Genomic DNA, 17,956 nt, shown 5'->3' on the forward strand with positions numbered 1-17,956 from the left:
GACCCTTTTGCACGAAGCCAAAGAAGAAGAGTAGCGAGCGAACCCGCGAGAGAGATTCGAGAGAGAGAGATCCGAGAGAGAGAAAGAAAATTCTGAGAGAGAGAAAAAATTCGAAAAAGAGAGAAGGAGAGAGATGAATGTCGGCTGAGGAGAGAGGGAGAAGAAAGGGTTTAGGGTTTTTATCTGAAATTCCAACTTCTTTTCCTTTTTATACTCCCTTCCAAAAGGTAGTAACCCTAGGTCGATTAGGTTACTCTTTTAAAATTCCGGAAATTCCTAACAAATTCATATTACTAATAATTTATTCCTATTAACTTGTAAATAAATTAAAATACCTTTTTTATTAATTCTTTTATATTTTCTTAATTAGTACGAAATTAGTATTAAAAATACGGAGTATTACAGTTGGGCTCTAAAAAGCCGTTTCTCCGTGTGTGCAATTTGGTCATGAATCTTCTTGAATTTAACCGAACTCCACCCTGCCAAATCACGAGCCATAGAGGTAAGACGCTGCGGCAGCTCAGCCCCCACCGAATGAACCCAAGCATCCTTCACAACACTCTCGCAACCCTCATCTAGTAACCAACAAGTTTCAAACCGGAACCCACGATTCTTCTTTCTTCGAGTATTATGAGTCTGGGGACGCAACACCATAGCCACATGATCAGATTTATATCTCAAAAGATGGTCAACCACAAAGTCCGAATAAAGATCGAACCAAGAAGCCGAGCACAAGAAGCGATCCAAACGTTCACGGATCCTAGTAGCTGCCGTATTACCCCTCTCCCATGTATACCATGGTCCCACAAAGCCCAAATCACGAAGCATGAGATCATCAACTGTTTCTCGGAAAGCAACCATAGCACGCCTGTTTCTATCAACCCCTCCCTCCTTTTCACCATAGCTCATGATTTCGTTAAAGTCCCACCAATCAATAAAGGTAAGGGAGACTCCTCACAAAGATGCCTAAGCAAACTCCATGTTTTATGTTTGTCCTCCTCCTTTGGCCACCCATAAATTCCTACAAACCTCCAAGACATACTACCTGCATCAATGTCACCACATATGTGATTCTGAGAAAAAGAAACAAGAGTAAACTTGACGTCTTCAGTCCAAAATATACAAAGACCTCCAGCCCTCCCTATACTACCAACAGCAAAAGCATTCGCAAAACCCAACCGCTCTTTAAGAGACTCAGCAGCATTCTTTTTTAACATAGTCTCCGACAAAAAAATAATGTCGGGGGCATAAGATACACTCCATCGTCGGAGCTGTCGAACTGACCAAGGGTTGCCCATCCCTCGACAGTTCCAGCACATGGTATTCATAATGATCGGCGGGGTTGGTCATCACCAACCTCCGCCTCAAACATGGAACAGGATTCATGTGGGGATGACAACTTAGTACGTTTCACACCACTAACAATATCACCAGGCTCCATCTCAGCTGATTCAGAAAAACGTTTATTACATGTGTCATCGAAATCTGTGTCCATACATTCACTGTCACCTTTGTCCTCCAAGGCCCCTCTGGCGATTCTTTTCCACTTTTTGGATTTTTTCTGGGGAACAGTAGGCTCAGATTTACTGCTCGAAAAAGTGAAAACATGCCTTTGGTCATTAGTGGGATTGAGATTGGTCCCACCTGGTGCAGAAGTAGGAAGAATGGAGGCATTAATTAACGTGGGACCAGGAACATCAATTGATGCCACAAAAGTTTTGTCTCCCTGTTGCCCAACACCATTAATACACGGCACATACTCCAAAGCCACTACATTTTCAACAGCAATAGCCGTCTTTTTTGCAGGCAAAACAGCTTTCGTGGGAGCTAAAGGAGAACCAACAGCAGTGATGGCAGCAGTAGGCTCAAAAGGAAATAAAACTTTCTTGCTTGCTCTGAATTTTTCATTCTCCTCAATTTCTTTTTGCCTACCTTTTCGAGGTGTGGCTTTCAACTCCACACTCCAACCCAACTTCTCCTGTTTCTCCTCTTCATCAACAACATGGCAGTTTCGCTCGGAGTGACCCATAATACCGCAGGCAAAACAGAAAAAAGGCAAACGTTCATAAGCGAAATCAACCTGAAACTCCCGTCCCCTTTTGTCCTTCAATTTTCGGAATCGACGTAACGGTTTTGTGATGTCCAGCATCACTTTCACTCTCCTATATCTACCAATCCCAAGTACATCTTCTTCCAACTCAATAATGTCCCCTGTTACCAATGAGGGCTCGAACAACCTCATCAGATCTATAGTTAAAAGGTAAGTTTTTAATGCGAACCCAGAAAGGAGAGTGATTAATTAATACCTGGTCTGGTTGTTCATCACCGTCGGCTTCTTTTAAAAGGATGAGCATATTATCAAAGCACCAGGGCCTTCCTTCGAGCACTTTTGCCATATCCTTCCAATGAAAGAATTGGAAAGCATAAAGATTTGGACTGAGAGTTCGGATTACCAGGCCATGGGGAGGAGACCAAACACCAGTGATGGTGCGTTTGAACGCATCAACATTATACGCCCGTTCAGTAAGGAGGCGCCCGAAAAGAACGAGAGACAATTTATTCTCCACGTTAGGGTTTATAGAATCTAAGTCCAGAACAAGATCTTCTTCATCATCAATCTTTAGTTTAGAAACGAATTGTGCAATCTCTTCAGCCATGGCCAAAGAGGTGGTCCGCCGCGGCGGAGGTCGACCACTGGGTAGGTTTTCTACCGAGGAAGGGCAGAGAGGTTTCTTTCTTTCAAGAGAGGAAAGTTAACGATCAAATTACATGATGGTCCATGCATGTACAATTTCATCAATAAACCCCTTTTTTCTCAATAAAACTCTATTATAATGAGAAAATTCACCAATTGTATCAACCCACTTTGTTGATAGTTTGAGATTACTATAAACAAAATAACAATAGTTAGGATCATTATTTTCTTAAATTTTTTATTCGTGTACTCTTAGCCTTTGGATTAACAATACCTCAAAGAAAGAATCTTATACTTAATGCTCTTACTTTTTTTTTTTTTAGTTCGTATTGTGTCAGACTCGTCCGACACAATCAGCCCGTCGGACAACTTCACTTGAGTTTCAGGTAGTCTTCATTTTTTTTCAGGTAGTCTTCATTTTTTTTTTCAGGTAGTCTTCATTTTTTTTCCAGTTAGTCTTCATTCTTTTTCAGTTAGTCTAAATGAAAGTAAGTTACCTCTAACTGAAAGTAACTTAGGTCTAACTGAAAGTAACTTAGGTCTAAATGAAAGTAACTTAGGTCATTTTTTTTCCAGGTAGTCTTCATTTTTTTTTTCAGGTAGTCTTCATTTTTTTTTCAGGTAGTCTTCATTTTTTTTCAGTTAGTCCATTATTTCTTTCAGTTGGCCCATTATTTCTTTTAGTTGGTCCATTTTTTGTTTCAGTTGGTCCATTATTTGTTCAGTTGGTATACATATTACGAAACAAAGTCCAACTGAAACAAAACAAGGTCCAACTGAAACAAAACAAGGTCCAACTGAAACAAAACAAAGTCCAACTGAAACAAAACAACTTGAGGTGAGAAATGTGAAAATGAAGGAGAAACCTGATTAATATGGTTACAAGATCTGGGAATAATAGCACCACCAAGTCCAGGTTGACACTGAACAAGCTTAACATTTCTCCAATTCTTACACAACAAAGTCACATAAGTAGCCTTCACTTAGCAGCAATTTCGATACTTATGCGCCTATTATTCAATTTTGTTGTGTAAGAATTGGAGAAATTTTAGTCCTCGAAGGAGAAACAACTTCATGTATGAATTCCGCCGTTGTCTTCAGCAATTTCGATATGAATTGCGCCTATTATTAAAGACCGTTCTGGAACTCAACAAATGGGCCCACCGACGGCGAGTCTCCGGCGTCGGTGAGGGTGGGTTTTTTTGCTGCGTTTTTTGAGTCCCATTTTTTTGGGTTGGTATGGAGGAGAGAGAATGTGGGAAAGTTAGGGGTTTTGGGGAGGTGAAAAGTGTTGGGAAAATGGTGATGATTGAGCTTTGTGAAAGGCCAAAGGAGACGGTGTTTTGAGGTCACTAGGTCAGCCCGTCTGACAGTAAGTATTTGGTCAGACGGTCTGACCCAATACTTTCACTTTTTTTTTTTTGGTAAATAAGTGATAAATCATACTAATGTAGACGAAATTCGATTTCAGATATTGGTTACTAGGCACTAGCCCACCTCTTGAGTCTTTGAGTCTTGAGTCTTGAGTCTTGAGTCTTGAGTCTTGACTCTTTGAGTAAACCAAAGTAGAAGAATTAGGTTTTCATTAGGTGGCATCTTCATGTTACATTCAACAACTTTCATCCACCACAAAAAGTCAATCTCAAGCTCTTCCTCAAATCTTGCACTTCTCAACTCTCTCTCCTCTTCCTCCACAACAACAACAACAACAACAATGGCGTTAACATCATCCACCGCCATGTCCCGTCTATTTTCTCTCTCCTCCTCCGCCATCTCCACCCCAAAAAAACCCTCCTTCTTCCTCAACTCCACCTTCACTCCATCAACTTTCTCCCTCAAACTCTCTTCCTCCCCCAAAAAACCCCTCCATTTCTCCACCACCACCACCACCCCAAAAATCCACGCTTCCATTTCCGTCGGTTCCAAACTTCCCGACGCAACTCTCTCTTTCCTCTCCCCAACCAACGACGTCGAAACCGTCACAATATCCGACCTCACTTCCTCCAAAAAAACCATCCTTTTCGCAGTTCCCGGCGCTTTTACTCCCACCTGCTCTCAAAAACACCTCCCTGGTTTCGTCGCTAAAGCCGCCGAACTCAAATCCAAAGGCGTCGATATCATCGCTTGCATCTCCGTCAATGACGCTTTTGTTATGAAGGCGTGGAAAGAGAATTTGAACATTGAAGGCGACGATGTACTACTCCTTAGCGACGGTAATTGTGATTTTACCCGCGCTATTGGTGCTGAACTTGATTTGAGTGATAAACCTGTTGGATTAGGTGTTAGGTCTAAGAGATATTCTATGTTGGTTGAAGATGGTGTTGTTAAAGTTATTAATATGGAAGATGGTGGTGCTTTTACTTCTTCTGGTGCTGATGATATGCTCAAGGTTCTCTGAGTTTTAGATCAATAACGGCTTATTAGTTTCGAGTTTCGAGTTTCGAATTTGAGTTCCACATGTTTTTTCTATTAGGTTGAATAAAGATTGTATTAAACCCTTGATTTACCTTAATGAATACTTGCTAGTTTTGGTATTGGAAATTGAGGTTGTGTTTTATGTTGTTTAGTTCATTGTGAAGATTTGTAGATGGGTTTACAATCTATGTTGGTTGATTAGAGCTGTTTTGACTTGTGTTGATGTAATGAATTTTTGATCTTTTGAGTTCAATTGTGCAGCCGTCTCCGTTTTAATGGGATTAAGGCTCCGTTTGGTAGGGCGTAAAACATTTTCCCGGAAAATTATATTCTTCTATTTTCAGTTTTACATTGTTTGGTTGGCAAAAGAGTATAAAAGCATTTTCCCTTTGGGTAAAATTACTCTCCCAATAATGGAAAACCATTTTCCTTTCAAAATGAAGGGAAAACTATTTTCCTTATCTCTCTTGTACACTCCTATCACTACCTCCTTACTTTCCCTTTCATTTTCCTTTCATTTCATCATTTTTCTTAAATCGAACCAAACAACGGAAAACTAATTTTGGAATTGTGTTTTCCATCGTAAATTGTTTTCCATGAAAATCATTTTACACTGAAAATGTTTTATGTCCTACCAAACGGTGCCTAAGGCTCGGACATTGTTGTTGTTAGTTGAATTTTGTGTTCTTTGGTTGATGAGGACTGATGAGTGGCATGATATAAAGAGAGCTACATCTAGACGGGATTCGATTCGATTCGATCCGAGGTCTTAGGCACCACCTTTCAAAACTTTAACCAACTAAGCTAGTTGACATCTAACGAAAGTGGCATGATATAAAGAGAGCTACATGTAGATGGGATTCGATCTGAGGTCTTAGGCACCACCTCCCAAAACTTTAACCAACTAAGCTAGTTGAGATCCAACGAAAGTTGATATAAATGTCGGTAATGGTGATAAATTTTAGTGTAGTATCATAAGAAAAAACTTAAATGTCTTTGTTTGTGTTAATGAGAATGAATCCCTTGGCATGTGTTTTCCTATATCAATTTGCAGTACCATGCTCCATGTCCACTTTAGATGTGGTATGTGAGTGGGACTGAAGAATTGTGAAGAAAATTACATGTTTGGGGATGAACTTTTGGTTAGCATTGTAACAACTAACAAGTAGGAATTTTTTTTTGCAAATTACATATGATTTCATTATCATAAACGCCATTTAGTACTGCCTACCAAACAAACTGTTGATTTCTTTTTAGTTTTGGTAATGCAAGCTCCTTGCATCTGGGTCTTCTTCTGTTTAATTTTTGCGCTACTTTTTATGGAGACTTGACCTTTTTATATTGATGTTGCTTTGTTTTTGTCTTTTGAGTGTTTGCTTTTTGGATTTGTTGCCCATTTTCCCTTGTGTGGGTTCATAGTTGGTGCTTTTGGATGACAATGATAGTATCCTACTGATTGAGTTCACCCTTGGTTACTTGATGTTTTATTGACTTTCTTTTGTGTAAGATCCTGAATTGTCAGCTTATCTGATTGAGATGTCACTGTTTATTCATAATTTGAGATTGTTTGTTTCTTTTTTGATGAATACACACTCTTGTAAGTGGTCTTTTACATACTTTTTCTCGTTATTGTGTGAAATTCAATCACGAATTATTAGAGCTTGAATTGGTGACATTCATTTCGAACATTTCGAAACTTATTATTATTTCAGGATGGAAGGAGTATTTAGTCGCCTTTTTTGGTTTATTTGTCACAGTTATTTGAACTTCCATTTTTTGTGCTTTGTATTTTGTATATGCCGATGTAAGATTGAAGTTGCTAGTTAGGGGCTATTGGGTGATGGTGATCTTCAGTCAGTCGACTTTTGATTGTTGGATAGCTTTTAACAAATAACACCTTTTATGTACATATTCATTTTGTGACAATAAAAAACCGGAAATTTGTGAAGGGAAAAAAAGTGAGCACCCTTGAACTCTGTGATCTTTTTGCTGCTTGCACATTTTGGTGAGACCATATCTATAATAACCAGTCTTCTGAGTTCAGACCAAATAATATGGTCCTGATTCCTGAAGCTCTCGAAATTTACAGCGAATCGATTTACATATTGTCTTTTGCAGACTTACAGGCTGAAAGATTTTTTTACTAGGCCGAAACTCGTTTTGTTGTCTATATTCATTCTTGATTTACAAAATTGATACTAGTGTTCAAGGGAGTTGCTGTTGGAAGCACCATGCTTTTATGCTGTTGAAAGAAGAAAGAATAACCAGATCGTGCAAGCCAATTCCAAGGGCAAAAAGAATTTAAGCAGTCACATTGTCTGTGAATCCGAACTAGGAGCCTGGAACAAAGGTGCCCACGTATCCAAATCCCGCGACAAAGAAGGCAAAGGCTTGAAAGAAAAGGTAGATGAAGAAGTGGTTCTTCCCAAAGAGTAGGTTGTACCAGCCACAGAAGAGGAGGTAAGCTCCAACACCGAGCTCTAGTATATGCAGTCTGTTCAATTGGGTGAAAAGGATAAAAAAATCAGACAGCAGAACATGAAAATAAGGACCTTTTTTCTTTAGAATCTTACTGCTTTCTAAATGCATATATAGGAGAGAATTCTCTTTCAAAAACGGGAGAGCCAGATCTTCCTGTTCTATGTGTTGTCCTTTTTCATGTATCCAATTTATTCTTTCACCATTTATCATGCTTTACTTGGATAAGATAGTGTGTTTAGGTAGTTGATTAGATAAGCATGGTGAGAAAAAAAATATTATAACTAGTATAGAAGATTATACTATATACCTTTCTCCAAATCTAAATCGGGGTTTCTTAGAACCTTTTGCAGCTGATTTGAACTTAAGAGCGTCACCAAGCTTCTCAGTAACGACCCACTCATTCACTCGTACACCCTCCATCAAGCCGATCAAGGTTGCTTTAGTACGGTGCAGTGACATAACATTTTCAAAGAGAATCCAGAAAACTAGCAGATGAAGTGATCTGCATTTAGACCAGAAAATGGCATCAGGATGTTAAGTGATTGAAAGTCTCAGCCTTCAGAAGATAAACCAAAAAGAAACAAGAAAAAAGGGATTCGAGTAACCTTGGTGTCCCAACTGCATTGAGGAGGGTAATGATGGAAGGGATATATACTGCCCCCCACTTTGGCACCACAACTTCAGGCGCTAATACGGTGGCAGGGAGAACGATGCAGTAAAACGCAAAGGTAACAACATGAGCTATAACCTTCCTGATTGTGAAGAAGCTGTATATTACATGTACCTTCTTCCACAACGAGACTTTCTGCAAAAAGTTTAACAGTGATCTTTTGCTATGCAGAGAGAATAAGCAAATGAACTCTTCAACTTTCTGGCTAGAAAAGTGTGGAGGAGATGCATACCTCATTTCTTATGATTTCCAAGACCATTTTTCTGAACAAGTTAGCAGGGCCACAGGACCATCGATGTTGCTGGAATCGGTATGCTTTGAAGGTACTTGGCAGTTCATTCTTCACCTACATACCGACATCAATGCTTAAGTTTTAAATGCAAAGCTCTTGTTGTTGAAAAGATGAGTGCTTAAAAGCGATAAAGTGAGCTCGATTGTCTACTTATTTATATTAGATGTCAAACTTGTGAAGTATGTCGTTTTTTCGTTTAAGTGTTATAACTACCCTAGCCAAGCTCGAAGGTGGTGTGGTTCGGCTAGCACAACTAAAACTCAAACTGGAGTAACTGACATGAGCCAAGCTCAGACTTGTGTGGCTCGGCCAGGATAGGCCAGCACCAACAAAAACTGAAGATAGAGCTTATGTTATTACTGATGAAGGGTAAACCATAAATCAATTAATTTTAGTATAAATATTGTTGATCTACTGAGCTCAAAATGCTCGCTAGCAGGTTAGGCTCATCATCGTCCCTAGCTTCATTCTCACGGTGCACGCATTCTATAACATGTATGCAGGAAATAACTAAATAGGTCACTCTGATTTTGTTGGCTTATAAGATACCTGAAGAGAGCCAAGGTACAAAAACTTCCAGCCCTTCAGACTAGCTCTAACAGCAAGATCCATGTCCTCGACCGTCGTTCTATCTTTCCATCCTCCGGCTTCATTGATGGCTGAGATTCTCCATACACCTGCTGTGCCTGCATTTCTCACAAATATAAGCACCCTAATAAACTAATATTCTTTGGCAACTTCTAGATTAACAATCAAAATGGTGCTTATGGTTTACAAGTCATGTTGAAGAAAAACCACGCGAGGTACTCAAAGCAAGAAATTTGTTGAGTAACCTCTTTTAATACTTCATCATCCCTTGTTTAAAAACGCACAAGTTTATTGTCGGCACTATTCACATATCTCACGTTAATCATGTTTTTTGACATAAGATGCTATTGGACTTGTCCTCGTGTATAATATTTTTGAAATGTCAACCAAATCTATACTAATATATTAGAAGGCGTCCTAAGCAACATCGTTCTGAGTGTTTCATGCCATGTAATTTACATACACTAAAAAATAGAAAATGAATTATGTAAGATTCGATCTTATGATCACAACTATATATACTAATGTCTTAACAACTAAACCAAATGATATTTTGATGTTATTACTTCAAAGTAAAATATTAATAAATGAAAGATATAATTATTTGGGCATAGTCCGAACCTAAAAACTAGTGTTAATGATAAAACTTGAGCATAGTCAAATGTGAAATTTAAAGTGTTACAATATTTAAACAACTATTACGATAACGTTTTGAAGCCGATCATTATCTTTTTACCCGTTAATATAATCATGAGCTTGAAGTCTCAAGAACAACCACCCCTCTCTCCTCCCTCCCTCTCCAAACTCTCTTTCTAGGGGTTTTAATTTTCAACGGCCTCTTAGGTCGGAAATAGTCTAATTTCTTCAGAATTTAGACTATTTCCGACCCTTTTCCTTAGTTTTGGGAGTTATTTTCTTTTTAACACTTTCTTTTCTCTTGTTCTTTCAACTTATGAGAGTTTCTATAGTGTTAATAATTTGGAAGATGATATGATTCCATGAGGGTTTAGACTTTTTATCAATTCGTCACTCGGAACAATTGCATCACAATATTAGAGTGTGAAAATCTCACTTGGAAATTAAAGATGAAAAGATTTCAAAATACATGGCTAGCATCAAGCTTGAAGATGTGGACTTTCATCATACAAATTGTTGTGATTCGCTAAATCTGTAATTTTTAGATATTGATTATCATTGTATGTACCGTGTGGCTTATTATTAGTGATATTCTTCTTCCCGTAAAATAAAACCACCATCACTACTGGAAAGAAAGACTATCAACAAGGTACCCTTGAGTTCCATATTATTCGATATAGGTGTCGGATTTTTGTTTTTTTGTTTTCAAAAGACTGCACAAAATAAGGATTTTTTTGTTAGGTAATACTATAATATGGAATTCAATAGGGTGAGTAATTTTTACACCCAAAGAGCAAAATTTGGAAAATCATAAATGGTTGTGATGTCACACTTGGTCAAATAAATATATAATGATGACCTTTCAATTGGAAAATTGTATGAAATACTTGCATGAGGTTGAAGGAGGTCAAAGATGGTTGAATTTGTTACCATTAAAGCCAAAGAAAGCATAGGTGGAGGATCCAACTTCTTGTTCCACTGTAAAATGGTAATCCAGAGACATCTCTTGCATTCTTGTCATCAAACACTCATCAGAATTCACTGCCAACATACAAGGGAAGTAAATTACAATGTTATAGTTGCCTTGGTGATATCCAAGATAGCAAGAACAACTATAAATTAATGAAATTTTAAGGACACGTGATTCTGTTTTTATATACATATAGAAATTTTGCCTCACAATATAATTCAATTCGCAAAATCATTAAAATAATGTTTCAAATACAACAAAAGAATAGAATAAGTTTAGACTAAAAGTAGTCTGTTCGGTTCGTATATACTTCAATAAGTTATTAGTAACTTACAAGTTGAGCATTTTTTTCCACCTACTTCCGAGTACGTTGTTAGTATTTACTGGAGCAAGAAACAATGAAGGTTGAAGTCCGATTAGAGTTCTTAGTAAATTTTGATTCTAGGAGCAAGTATAAGTTTTACTTAAATTTTAACCCAGAGCAGTGTTACTCCGACATCTTCATTTACCTTAAAAACGGGGCGTCAACCTTGGATACTTCATTTTAAACTAAAAACTTGACTTTTTCTACAAAAAAGCCGAGTCGGACACTTGAATACCCGTATCCGAGTAGACACACAATCCGTGTCTTAAGTAAGATAGACTCAAAGTACTATATGCCCAATTAAATGGACCTTATGAGAAGTCCCTATCATTTGATCCATATTACTTGTGAAATATTTCCATAATAAAAGCCATCATAAATTCCCAACTTTCTGTACTGCCTTGACGAGGCAGACAGAAGCCATCACCAGTCTTCAATAGTAAGTATACACTATAGAAGAAAATTCCTAGCACATGGAGCTAGCTGTAACTACTCAAGCAACATTCTGAGTAAGTGTGACAAAAATAACCTTCATCTTTGTTAAATTTAGTCCAAACATGTAGCATCATGCAAAAATGAGTTAATACTAGAATCAATTGCTGAACTACTTTTTTCAGTAAAAGAAATGAAGGAGGGGAACATGTGGGTCAATTTTAACTATCCTGAAACAGACGTACACAACATCTACTCAACTCTGCAACTATGCAAGTGTAAATTTTACTCTTCGAACATATGCATTATGCTATTTTATGCATATGGTTTATTTCACAACTAAAAGCAGCAAAAGACAATTTCATGTAGCAACTTTTATGTTAAATTGCTTAGAATTTCTAGGAAAGAAAAAGCGTTTTTGGAATAATCTATCATGTGGGTGGTTCGTAAGAAATCTTCCTCCATGGGAAAAGAGTTGTGAGAATCAAATTGTTAATATTCTTTAGTTCTCATTTCACATTCATAAAACTCTAGACTGAAAAATTATGATTATTTTCATCTTTCTTCATCTGTCTCTAAATGAGCAAGAAGAGGGGAAAAGAGAAAAAGGAAGGGAAAAAGAATCTTGTGTCTTGTAGTAGCATAGTCAATGCCGGAAAACCTAGGTCAATGCAACGAAAATGATATTAATACCTTTTACGATCTTTGTGGTCTGGTAATTAAATATATTTTATAGTTTTCTAGTCTTATGGTCATGTGCGACCTTACTAGATCTGTATATTTTCAAAATATCGTATTTTCATAATTTTTACTTATGGTGAAAGTTGTGCGATATTTATAACTTTAACTTTTTGCAACAGGAATCTCGTATAAGATATTTTTTCGCATTAAAACCTTGAAATAATTGATTTTTGTTCTAACATTATTTTGTTGTCAATGACAGGTTGGAGGCTGGTCACATCTACATAAGTGTGTCTATTACTAGTCTTATAGGGATGGTACTCGTGCGGGTATTACCCAAAACCTGAGACGGAATCCCATCTTTTCGTTCATTTACACCAAAAAGAAGTATTATGTGGTCTATGCATTTCCCATGTTTAAAAAAGGAAGTGGATAAAGCGAAATTACCAAATTTCCAACGAGCTTGAACAAGGGCAAGCTGAGGATTATGCATCAAAAATGGAACGGAGCGCCATAGAAAATCAGGCTCAGGTTGAAAATCGGCATCAAAAATAGCAACATAATCACAATTCTTGACGTAATTATGTTTCATGCCTTCTTTTAAAGCTCCTGCTTTGTACCCATTTCTGTTGTCCCTAATCTCGTATTTTATGTTTATTCCTTTACTTGCCCATCTCTTGCATTCCATTGCCACTAATTCCTAACAAAAATCCACATATGAATCAATGGATTAATAGCTTGTAATTTATAGATAAGGACATATAAATAGACTAATTATATTATGAAAGAAATAACACTCATCTAACTATTAACTAATAACTATGCTCATCCGAGGATTGAAACATGAATGATCCGTTTGGTAGTTGGTTATAAATGGTGGTAATGGGAATGAATTTATGTGTAAATGTGTGAAGAATATCATTGTCCATTCTCATGGTAATGCTAATTTACTCTAAAGTGTCCGCTTTCCTTCTTGAATATCCATTCCTATTCGATACAACCTTGTAGGTGATAATGAGTGGTAATGAAAATTGATTCCCTTTAGAAACAAAAACACAAGTTTAGGGGTGAGATTGCTTACCCATGGAGAAAAAATGTCTCACCCATGGAGATTTTAAGGGTGCTTCCCTAATAAAATTATACTTAAAATTCATTTTCATTACCGTATTTTATTAACGGCTACCAAGTGGGCCAGAAGTGTTCTATTTAGCTACTAAAATAAACTATGCTATTTGATTAAGATAGATATGAGTAGGGGTGAGCAGAAATTCCGGGTACCCAGACCCAGACCCGGTATGGGCCCGCTGGTTCCGGACCCAGACCCAGTTCAACTGGGTCCGGGTCAAAAAAATGGACCCGGTTGCATCTGGTTTCAATTCTGGGTAGAATTTTGGCGGACCCGGTACCTGGTGGGTACCCGGTTCCGCTCTGTGTACCCGGTTGGAGCGGATCTAGGTCCGAGTACCCGGTACTTGGAACTGTTTTTTTTCATATACTCATTTAGAATTGGTAATAGGATAATAGTTGTTAAGTAAAAAGTTAGTACTTAGTAGATCTTTAGGCCCATTTAATTTTTATAGCTCAATTGGCCCATTTTAATATGTTGTTAAACTTACAACTGGGTGTCTGGGTACCCAGTTCTGAACCTGGTACCCACCGGTTCCAGGTCTGGGTCCAAAAATTTAGGACCCGGACCCAGACCCAGTGGGTATTAAAAATCTGGATTTATGAAATTCTACCAAGTATCCGGTTGTGCTCACCCCTAAATATGAGTTACGATAGGTTTTCCTAGACACCAATATAGATACAGCGGAAATAGACGATGGCTTCCTATCAAGTATCATTCTCTCGGGAAAAACACTTCATATCTATTTGGTGAGACTTCATCATGTACCAATATGTGGCTATGTTGGTACACCTTTTGTGTTACGCTAAATATTCCACTGAGAGAGGAGGGGTGGATGAGATTCGAACCCGTGACCTTTTCATCACGTTGACTCTTGATACCATGTCAAAGGACCAACTCAATCAAAAGCTTAAGTTTATGGTTGAATCCCCAGGAATAGATTTATACTCTATTATAGAGGGACATCATCATTTGATTGAAAAAGTGGTATAGATACTATAAAAAAGTGTTTAGTTGGTACTAGACGATACAATGGTACTAGATAAAGTTTAATTGATATTAGATTGACTAATAAACCAAAAATACATCTAGTTTTCTAAATATACTCAATTAAATTGTATCATTTTAGTACAAACATGAAAAAGTTTGGTTGGTATTAGATTGAGTAATAATTTAGCATACATCTAGTTTTCTAGAATATATCTAACTAAATTTTATCATTTATATATATAATGTTATGATGTCACATTTACTCTCTCCTCCTCCACGCAATCAAATGAGACATTAATTAATAAAAATGTTGGTTTTAACACTCGAACCCATAACCTCTTATTTGATATGCTAATGCATTAACCAACTACACTACAATACTCATGTTGGTCTTTATGAGGAAAAATATTATTTAAAAACAAGATACTATTTCTATTTTTAAAGACTTCAAACACACGTTGATAAATAATTCGGGGCATATCGCCCGATACAAAAATTAGTTTTAGTCCAAATATGAAAAATGGTACCAAGATGCTGGGCAAACATTCTCTCGCGTAATACGAAAAAGATGTCTTATCATTCTCTCGATTAATATAAATATGACGCCCCCCTAGTTCTTACCAATAACTATAATAATACTAAAAAAAAGAGCTACTTGTTTAAGGTACTAATTGGCAAACATTATAGCTACCTTTATGCTTACTTATGAACTTATCACTTCACTCAACTCTTTAAGTGCTACTGCTACTTATCACTTCAGTTCTAATTTCATTATTTAGCAAACAGTTATACCCTGAAAATTTCATTATTTAGTAAACATCTTTTTCCAGAATGTAAAGATAATAACACCGACTTAATTTACCATAATTAAACACAGTAGGTCAGTAGCACACGGTTGCCTAAAGCCAGGGCAATACTTTGAGGTGCAGAATTAAGGCCCATGATATTCCCATATTCGATATGGGCTAATATCATGACATTTATGTAATTTTTATGTCAAAAGTAATATTAAAAAATTATAAATTTTTTGTTTTTCATATATTTATTTTTAGGGACTTGTTAGTTGAAATCTTATATCATATCTTAACAATATCTTATCATATTATTTAACTATTAAATTATATCTGGGCTACATCTAATCATATCAAGTAAATAATATGAGTGATATTGGCCCATATCGGATATGGGCAAATATTAAAAAAAAAAAAATCACCCTTGATTTTTTTAGTTTTACTACAAGGAGTTTCCCACCACTTTTGGCAAGTGGACTGATTTCCTACGCGAGTTTGCATTGGGTACCAATACCTCAAAGGATAACATCCCTCCAGCTGGAATTTTTTCCATACCCAAGGCTCGAACCCGAAATCTTGATTAAGGAGCGAAAAACCCTTAACCACTCACGCCGATAGCAATTGGTATTTTTTCTTCTCTTTGTAAATATTACATTTGATAATATTTTTTCCCTGATAACTAAAAAGTGAAAGAATGTAGCCCTTCTACTATTACCTTGGAGGCTTGGAGTAAAATTTGGTTTATCCACTACTTCCCTTTTTTTATATTCGTTTTACTTTTTTAACACTATTGACATATATGACTTTGACTATCTCTTGTAATTTATAATTACGAAAAAATATATTCTATCCGTTCCAAATATAAGGCACGCATAATGTTCGAGGTCGAATTTTGACCGTTAATTACTCTCAATTTATATTGATAGACTATAAAATAATGTTATTATAGTATTTTTTCAATACAAATCCAACGTAATTATTTTTACTTATCATATTATGAGAGACATTTGTGATCAAAACAAATTTTTGTTAAGCGTGAATGTTTTATATTTTGAAACGGAGTGAGTAGTTATGTGAGATCTTCTTAGATTCGTCTAAATGTATATTTTCCAAATACCAACTTTTTGTAATTTTTGTTTATTAATAATTAAAAATATATAAGTTTAAAATAGTATTATAAGTGTGCCTAAAACAAATGGGTCAACTAAAATATAAACGAAGTAAAAATTTAATGCATGATAGAATCCAACCTACCATTAACAGGTTTACTTTAATGGTCCGTAAAAATTTAATGTATGGTAGAATCCAACTTATCATTAGTAGATTTATTTTAATAGTCTATAAAAAGCGGATAATCTACTGTGAGTGTAGTTATGTCTTATTAGTTATTACCTTAATAGTTGAGTCAGTTGAATCATCCAGAACTTGAATTATGATACGATCAGACGGCCATGAAAGTCCACAAGCTGCACCAATGGAGAGCTGATAAACCTGCAAAAATTCACCATTAAAATTACTATCAACTTTTCTTCAAAAAAAATTCTTGGAAAAAAAAACAGAGTATTGCAAAAATAGAGGAAAAAACAGAGGAGATAGAATTTAAGACCTCTTTTTCATTGTACATTGGGATTTGTACAAGAACCATTGGATAAACAGAGCTACCAAGCTCAACATCATCTTTAATAGTTTCCCATTTATATCTTTTTTCTGGTTTTCTCCCAAATAATTTTAACAATGTTATCACAATTCCCATATAAACTCTTTCTATGAACAACATTATTGACATTCCCAAACAAATTAAAACTGCCAATTTTAAAATTGGTACAAAAAAGGGTGCTTTAATTTGTTCCCAAATTAACCCAATTTGGCCTGTAATATCATCTCTATCCCCTAAAAATCCCTCTGGTAGAACCTCTCTTGTTGAAATTGTCTCCATTTTTTTCTTCCTGAAAAAAAAAAACAGGGAATGTTTTTTTTTTTTTGATGAAATGCAGAGGTTTATTACAAGGAATTTAAAGGGGAAAAGAGAGAAATTTTACTTCTTTTTTTTTTTCTCTCACTTTTTTGAGATTTTTTGCTTCAGGGTCACGCAAAAAAATTGTTTTTTTGAGTTGGGTTGTCGGCACATTTACAGAAAAATTAACATAAATCAAGTTTCAATTAAAAAGAAAAGGTGGAGTAGGGAAAAGAGGGTTTTGTTCTTGCTTTTAATTAAAAAAAACTGCAATTTTTAAGTGAAAACAGAAGCAGGACCAAAAATAATCAAGAAAATGAAGTGTGTAATGCAGGAAATGTTAATGAGTAGCAATGTAAATGTAAAATGAGAGGAGGAAGTAATGAGTCTATTTATATGGAGTTTCCCCTGTTTCTGCTCTACTTAATTTTACCAAACATGATATAAACCTTAGTTCGTAGACCGTATTATGTAAGTAAACAAGTATAAATGAACGGGCAAATGGGTTATTGAGGGATACCATACAAGTATACATCCTGCATCCATTAGAACTTTCATAAACCTTGAAGTAAATTAGGAGTTAGGAGTTAGGAGTTAGGAGCTAGGACTATTATGCACTGTATTGGACCTATTTAAAAGGTGGAATGCATTTTTTTTTATGTCACATTACACCTTACGATAAGAATTGTAGTTGATGTAACCAAGTAAATAATATGAACTTTCTCTAGATAATGACAAAGAAAGTTTTAAATCCATTATATGCTAAAGTTACACTTATTTCTTTGTATAGCATCCACAAATGACAACACGTTATAAATTATTATTTTTAAAAAAAAACAAGTTTTTGCTCAAGGTAACGGTTAATGTAAAG

General features: G+C 36.1%; 3 protein-coding genes across 5 annotated transcripts; 1 reads left to right on the forward strand and 2 right to left on the reverse strand.

Moving 5' to 3' along the window:
- Positions 1-399: 399 nt before the first annotated feature.
- On the reverse strand, positions 400-909 carry LOC130589442 (uncharacterized). Its single transcript, XM_057390703.1, has one exon. It carries the CDS (start codon positions 907-909, stop codon positions 400-402), a length of 510 nt encoding a protein of 169 aa, XP_057246686.1.
- A 3,376-nt stretch (positions 910-4,285) lies between these two features.
- LOC104898498 (peroxiredoxin-2E-2, chloroplastic) lies at positions 4,286-5,363 on the forward strand. Its single transcript, XM_010685588.4, has one exon. It carries the CDS (start codon positions 4,296-4,298, stop codon positions 5,091-5,093), a length of 798 nt encoding a protein of 265 aa, XP_010683890.2. The 5' UTR covers positions 4,286-4,295; the 3' UTR covers positions 5,094-5,363.
- A 2,034-nt stretch (positions 5,364-7,397) lies between these two features.
- Positions 7,398-17,629, reverse strand: LOC104898500 (glucomannan 4-beta-mannosyltransferase 9). Of its 3 annotated transcripts, none has more exons than XM_048648157.2 (9): positions 16,738-17,629; positions 16,524-16,622; positions 12,672-12,924; positions 10,708-10,818; positions 9,103-9,239; positions 8,494-8,607; positions 8,144-8,396; positions 7,899-8,109; positions 7,398-7,604 (listed from the first exon to the last, which is right to left on the reverse strand). In XM_048648157.2, exons 1-9 carry the CDS (start codon positions 17,065-17,067, stop codon positions 7,442-7,444), a joined length of 1,671 nt encoding a protein of 556 aa, XP_048504114.1. In that variant the 5' UTR covers positions 17,068-17,629; the 3' UTR covers positions 7,398-7,441. The 3 variants fall into 3 exon arrangements, with proteins under 3 accessions (XP_048504114.1, XP_010683891.2, XP_048504113.1); XM_010685589.4 differs by having other exon boundaries at positions 7,899-8,093; positions 8,197-8,396; positions 16,738-17,607; XM_048648156.2 differs by lacking the exon at positions 10,708-10,818 and having other exon boundaries at positions 7,899-8,093; positions 8,197-8,396; positions 16,738-17,614.
- Positions 17,630-17,956: the final 327 nt, after the last annotated feature.

This window comes from Beta vulgaris, chromosome 7 (genome assembly GCF_026745355.1).
Source record: "Beta vulgaris subsp. vulgaris cultivar EL10 chromosome 7, EL10.2, whole genome shotgun sequence".
Classification (NCBI taxonomy): Eukaryota; Viridiplantae; Streptophyta; class Magnoliopsida; order Caryophyllales; family Amaranthaceae; genus Beta; species Beta vulgaris.

Coding starts and splice junctions, on each gene's coding strand:
- LOC104898498 (XM_010685588.4), top strand. CDS start 4,296: ATGTTACATTCAACAACTTTCATCCACCACAAAAAGTCAATCTCAAGC.
- LOC130589442 (XM_057390703.1), bottom strand. CDS start 909: ATGAGCTATGGTGAAAAGGAGGGAGGGGTTGATAGAAACAGGCGTGCT.
- LOC104898500 (XM_048648157.2), bottom strand. CDS start 17,067: ATGGAGACAATTTCAACAAGAGAGGTTCTACCAGAGGGATTTTTAGGG. Junction 12,925..16,523: donor CAACTGACTCAACTATTAAG/GTAATAACTAAT, acceptor GATTTTTGTTAG/GAATTAGTGGCAATGGAATG. Junction 8,608..9,102: donor TGTACCTTGGCTCTCTTCAG/GTATCTTATAAG, acceptor GTCGGTATGTAG/GTGAAGAATGAACTGCCAAG.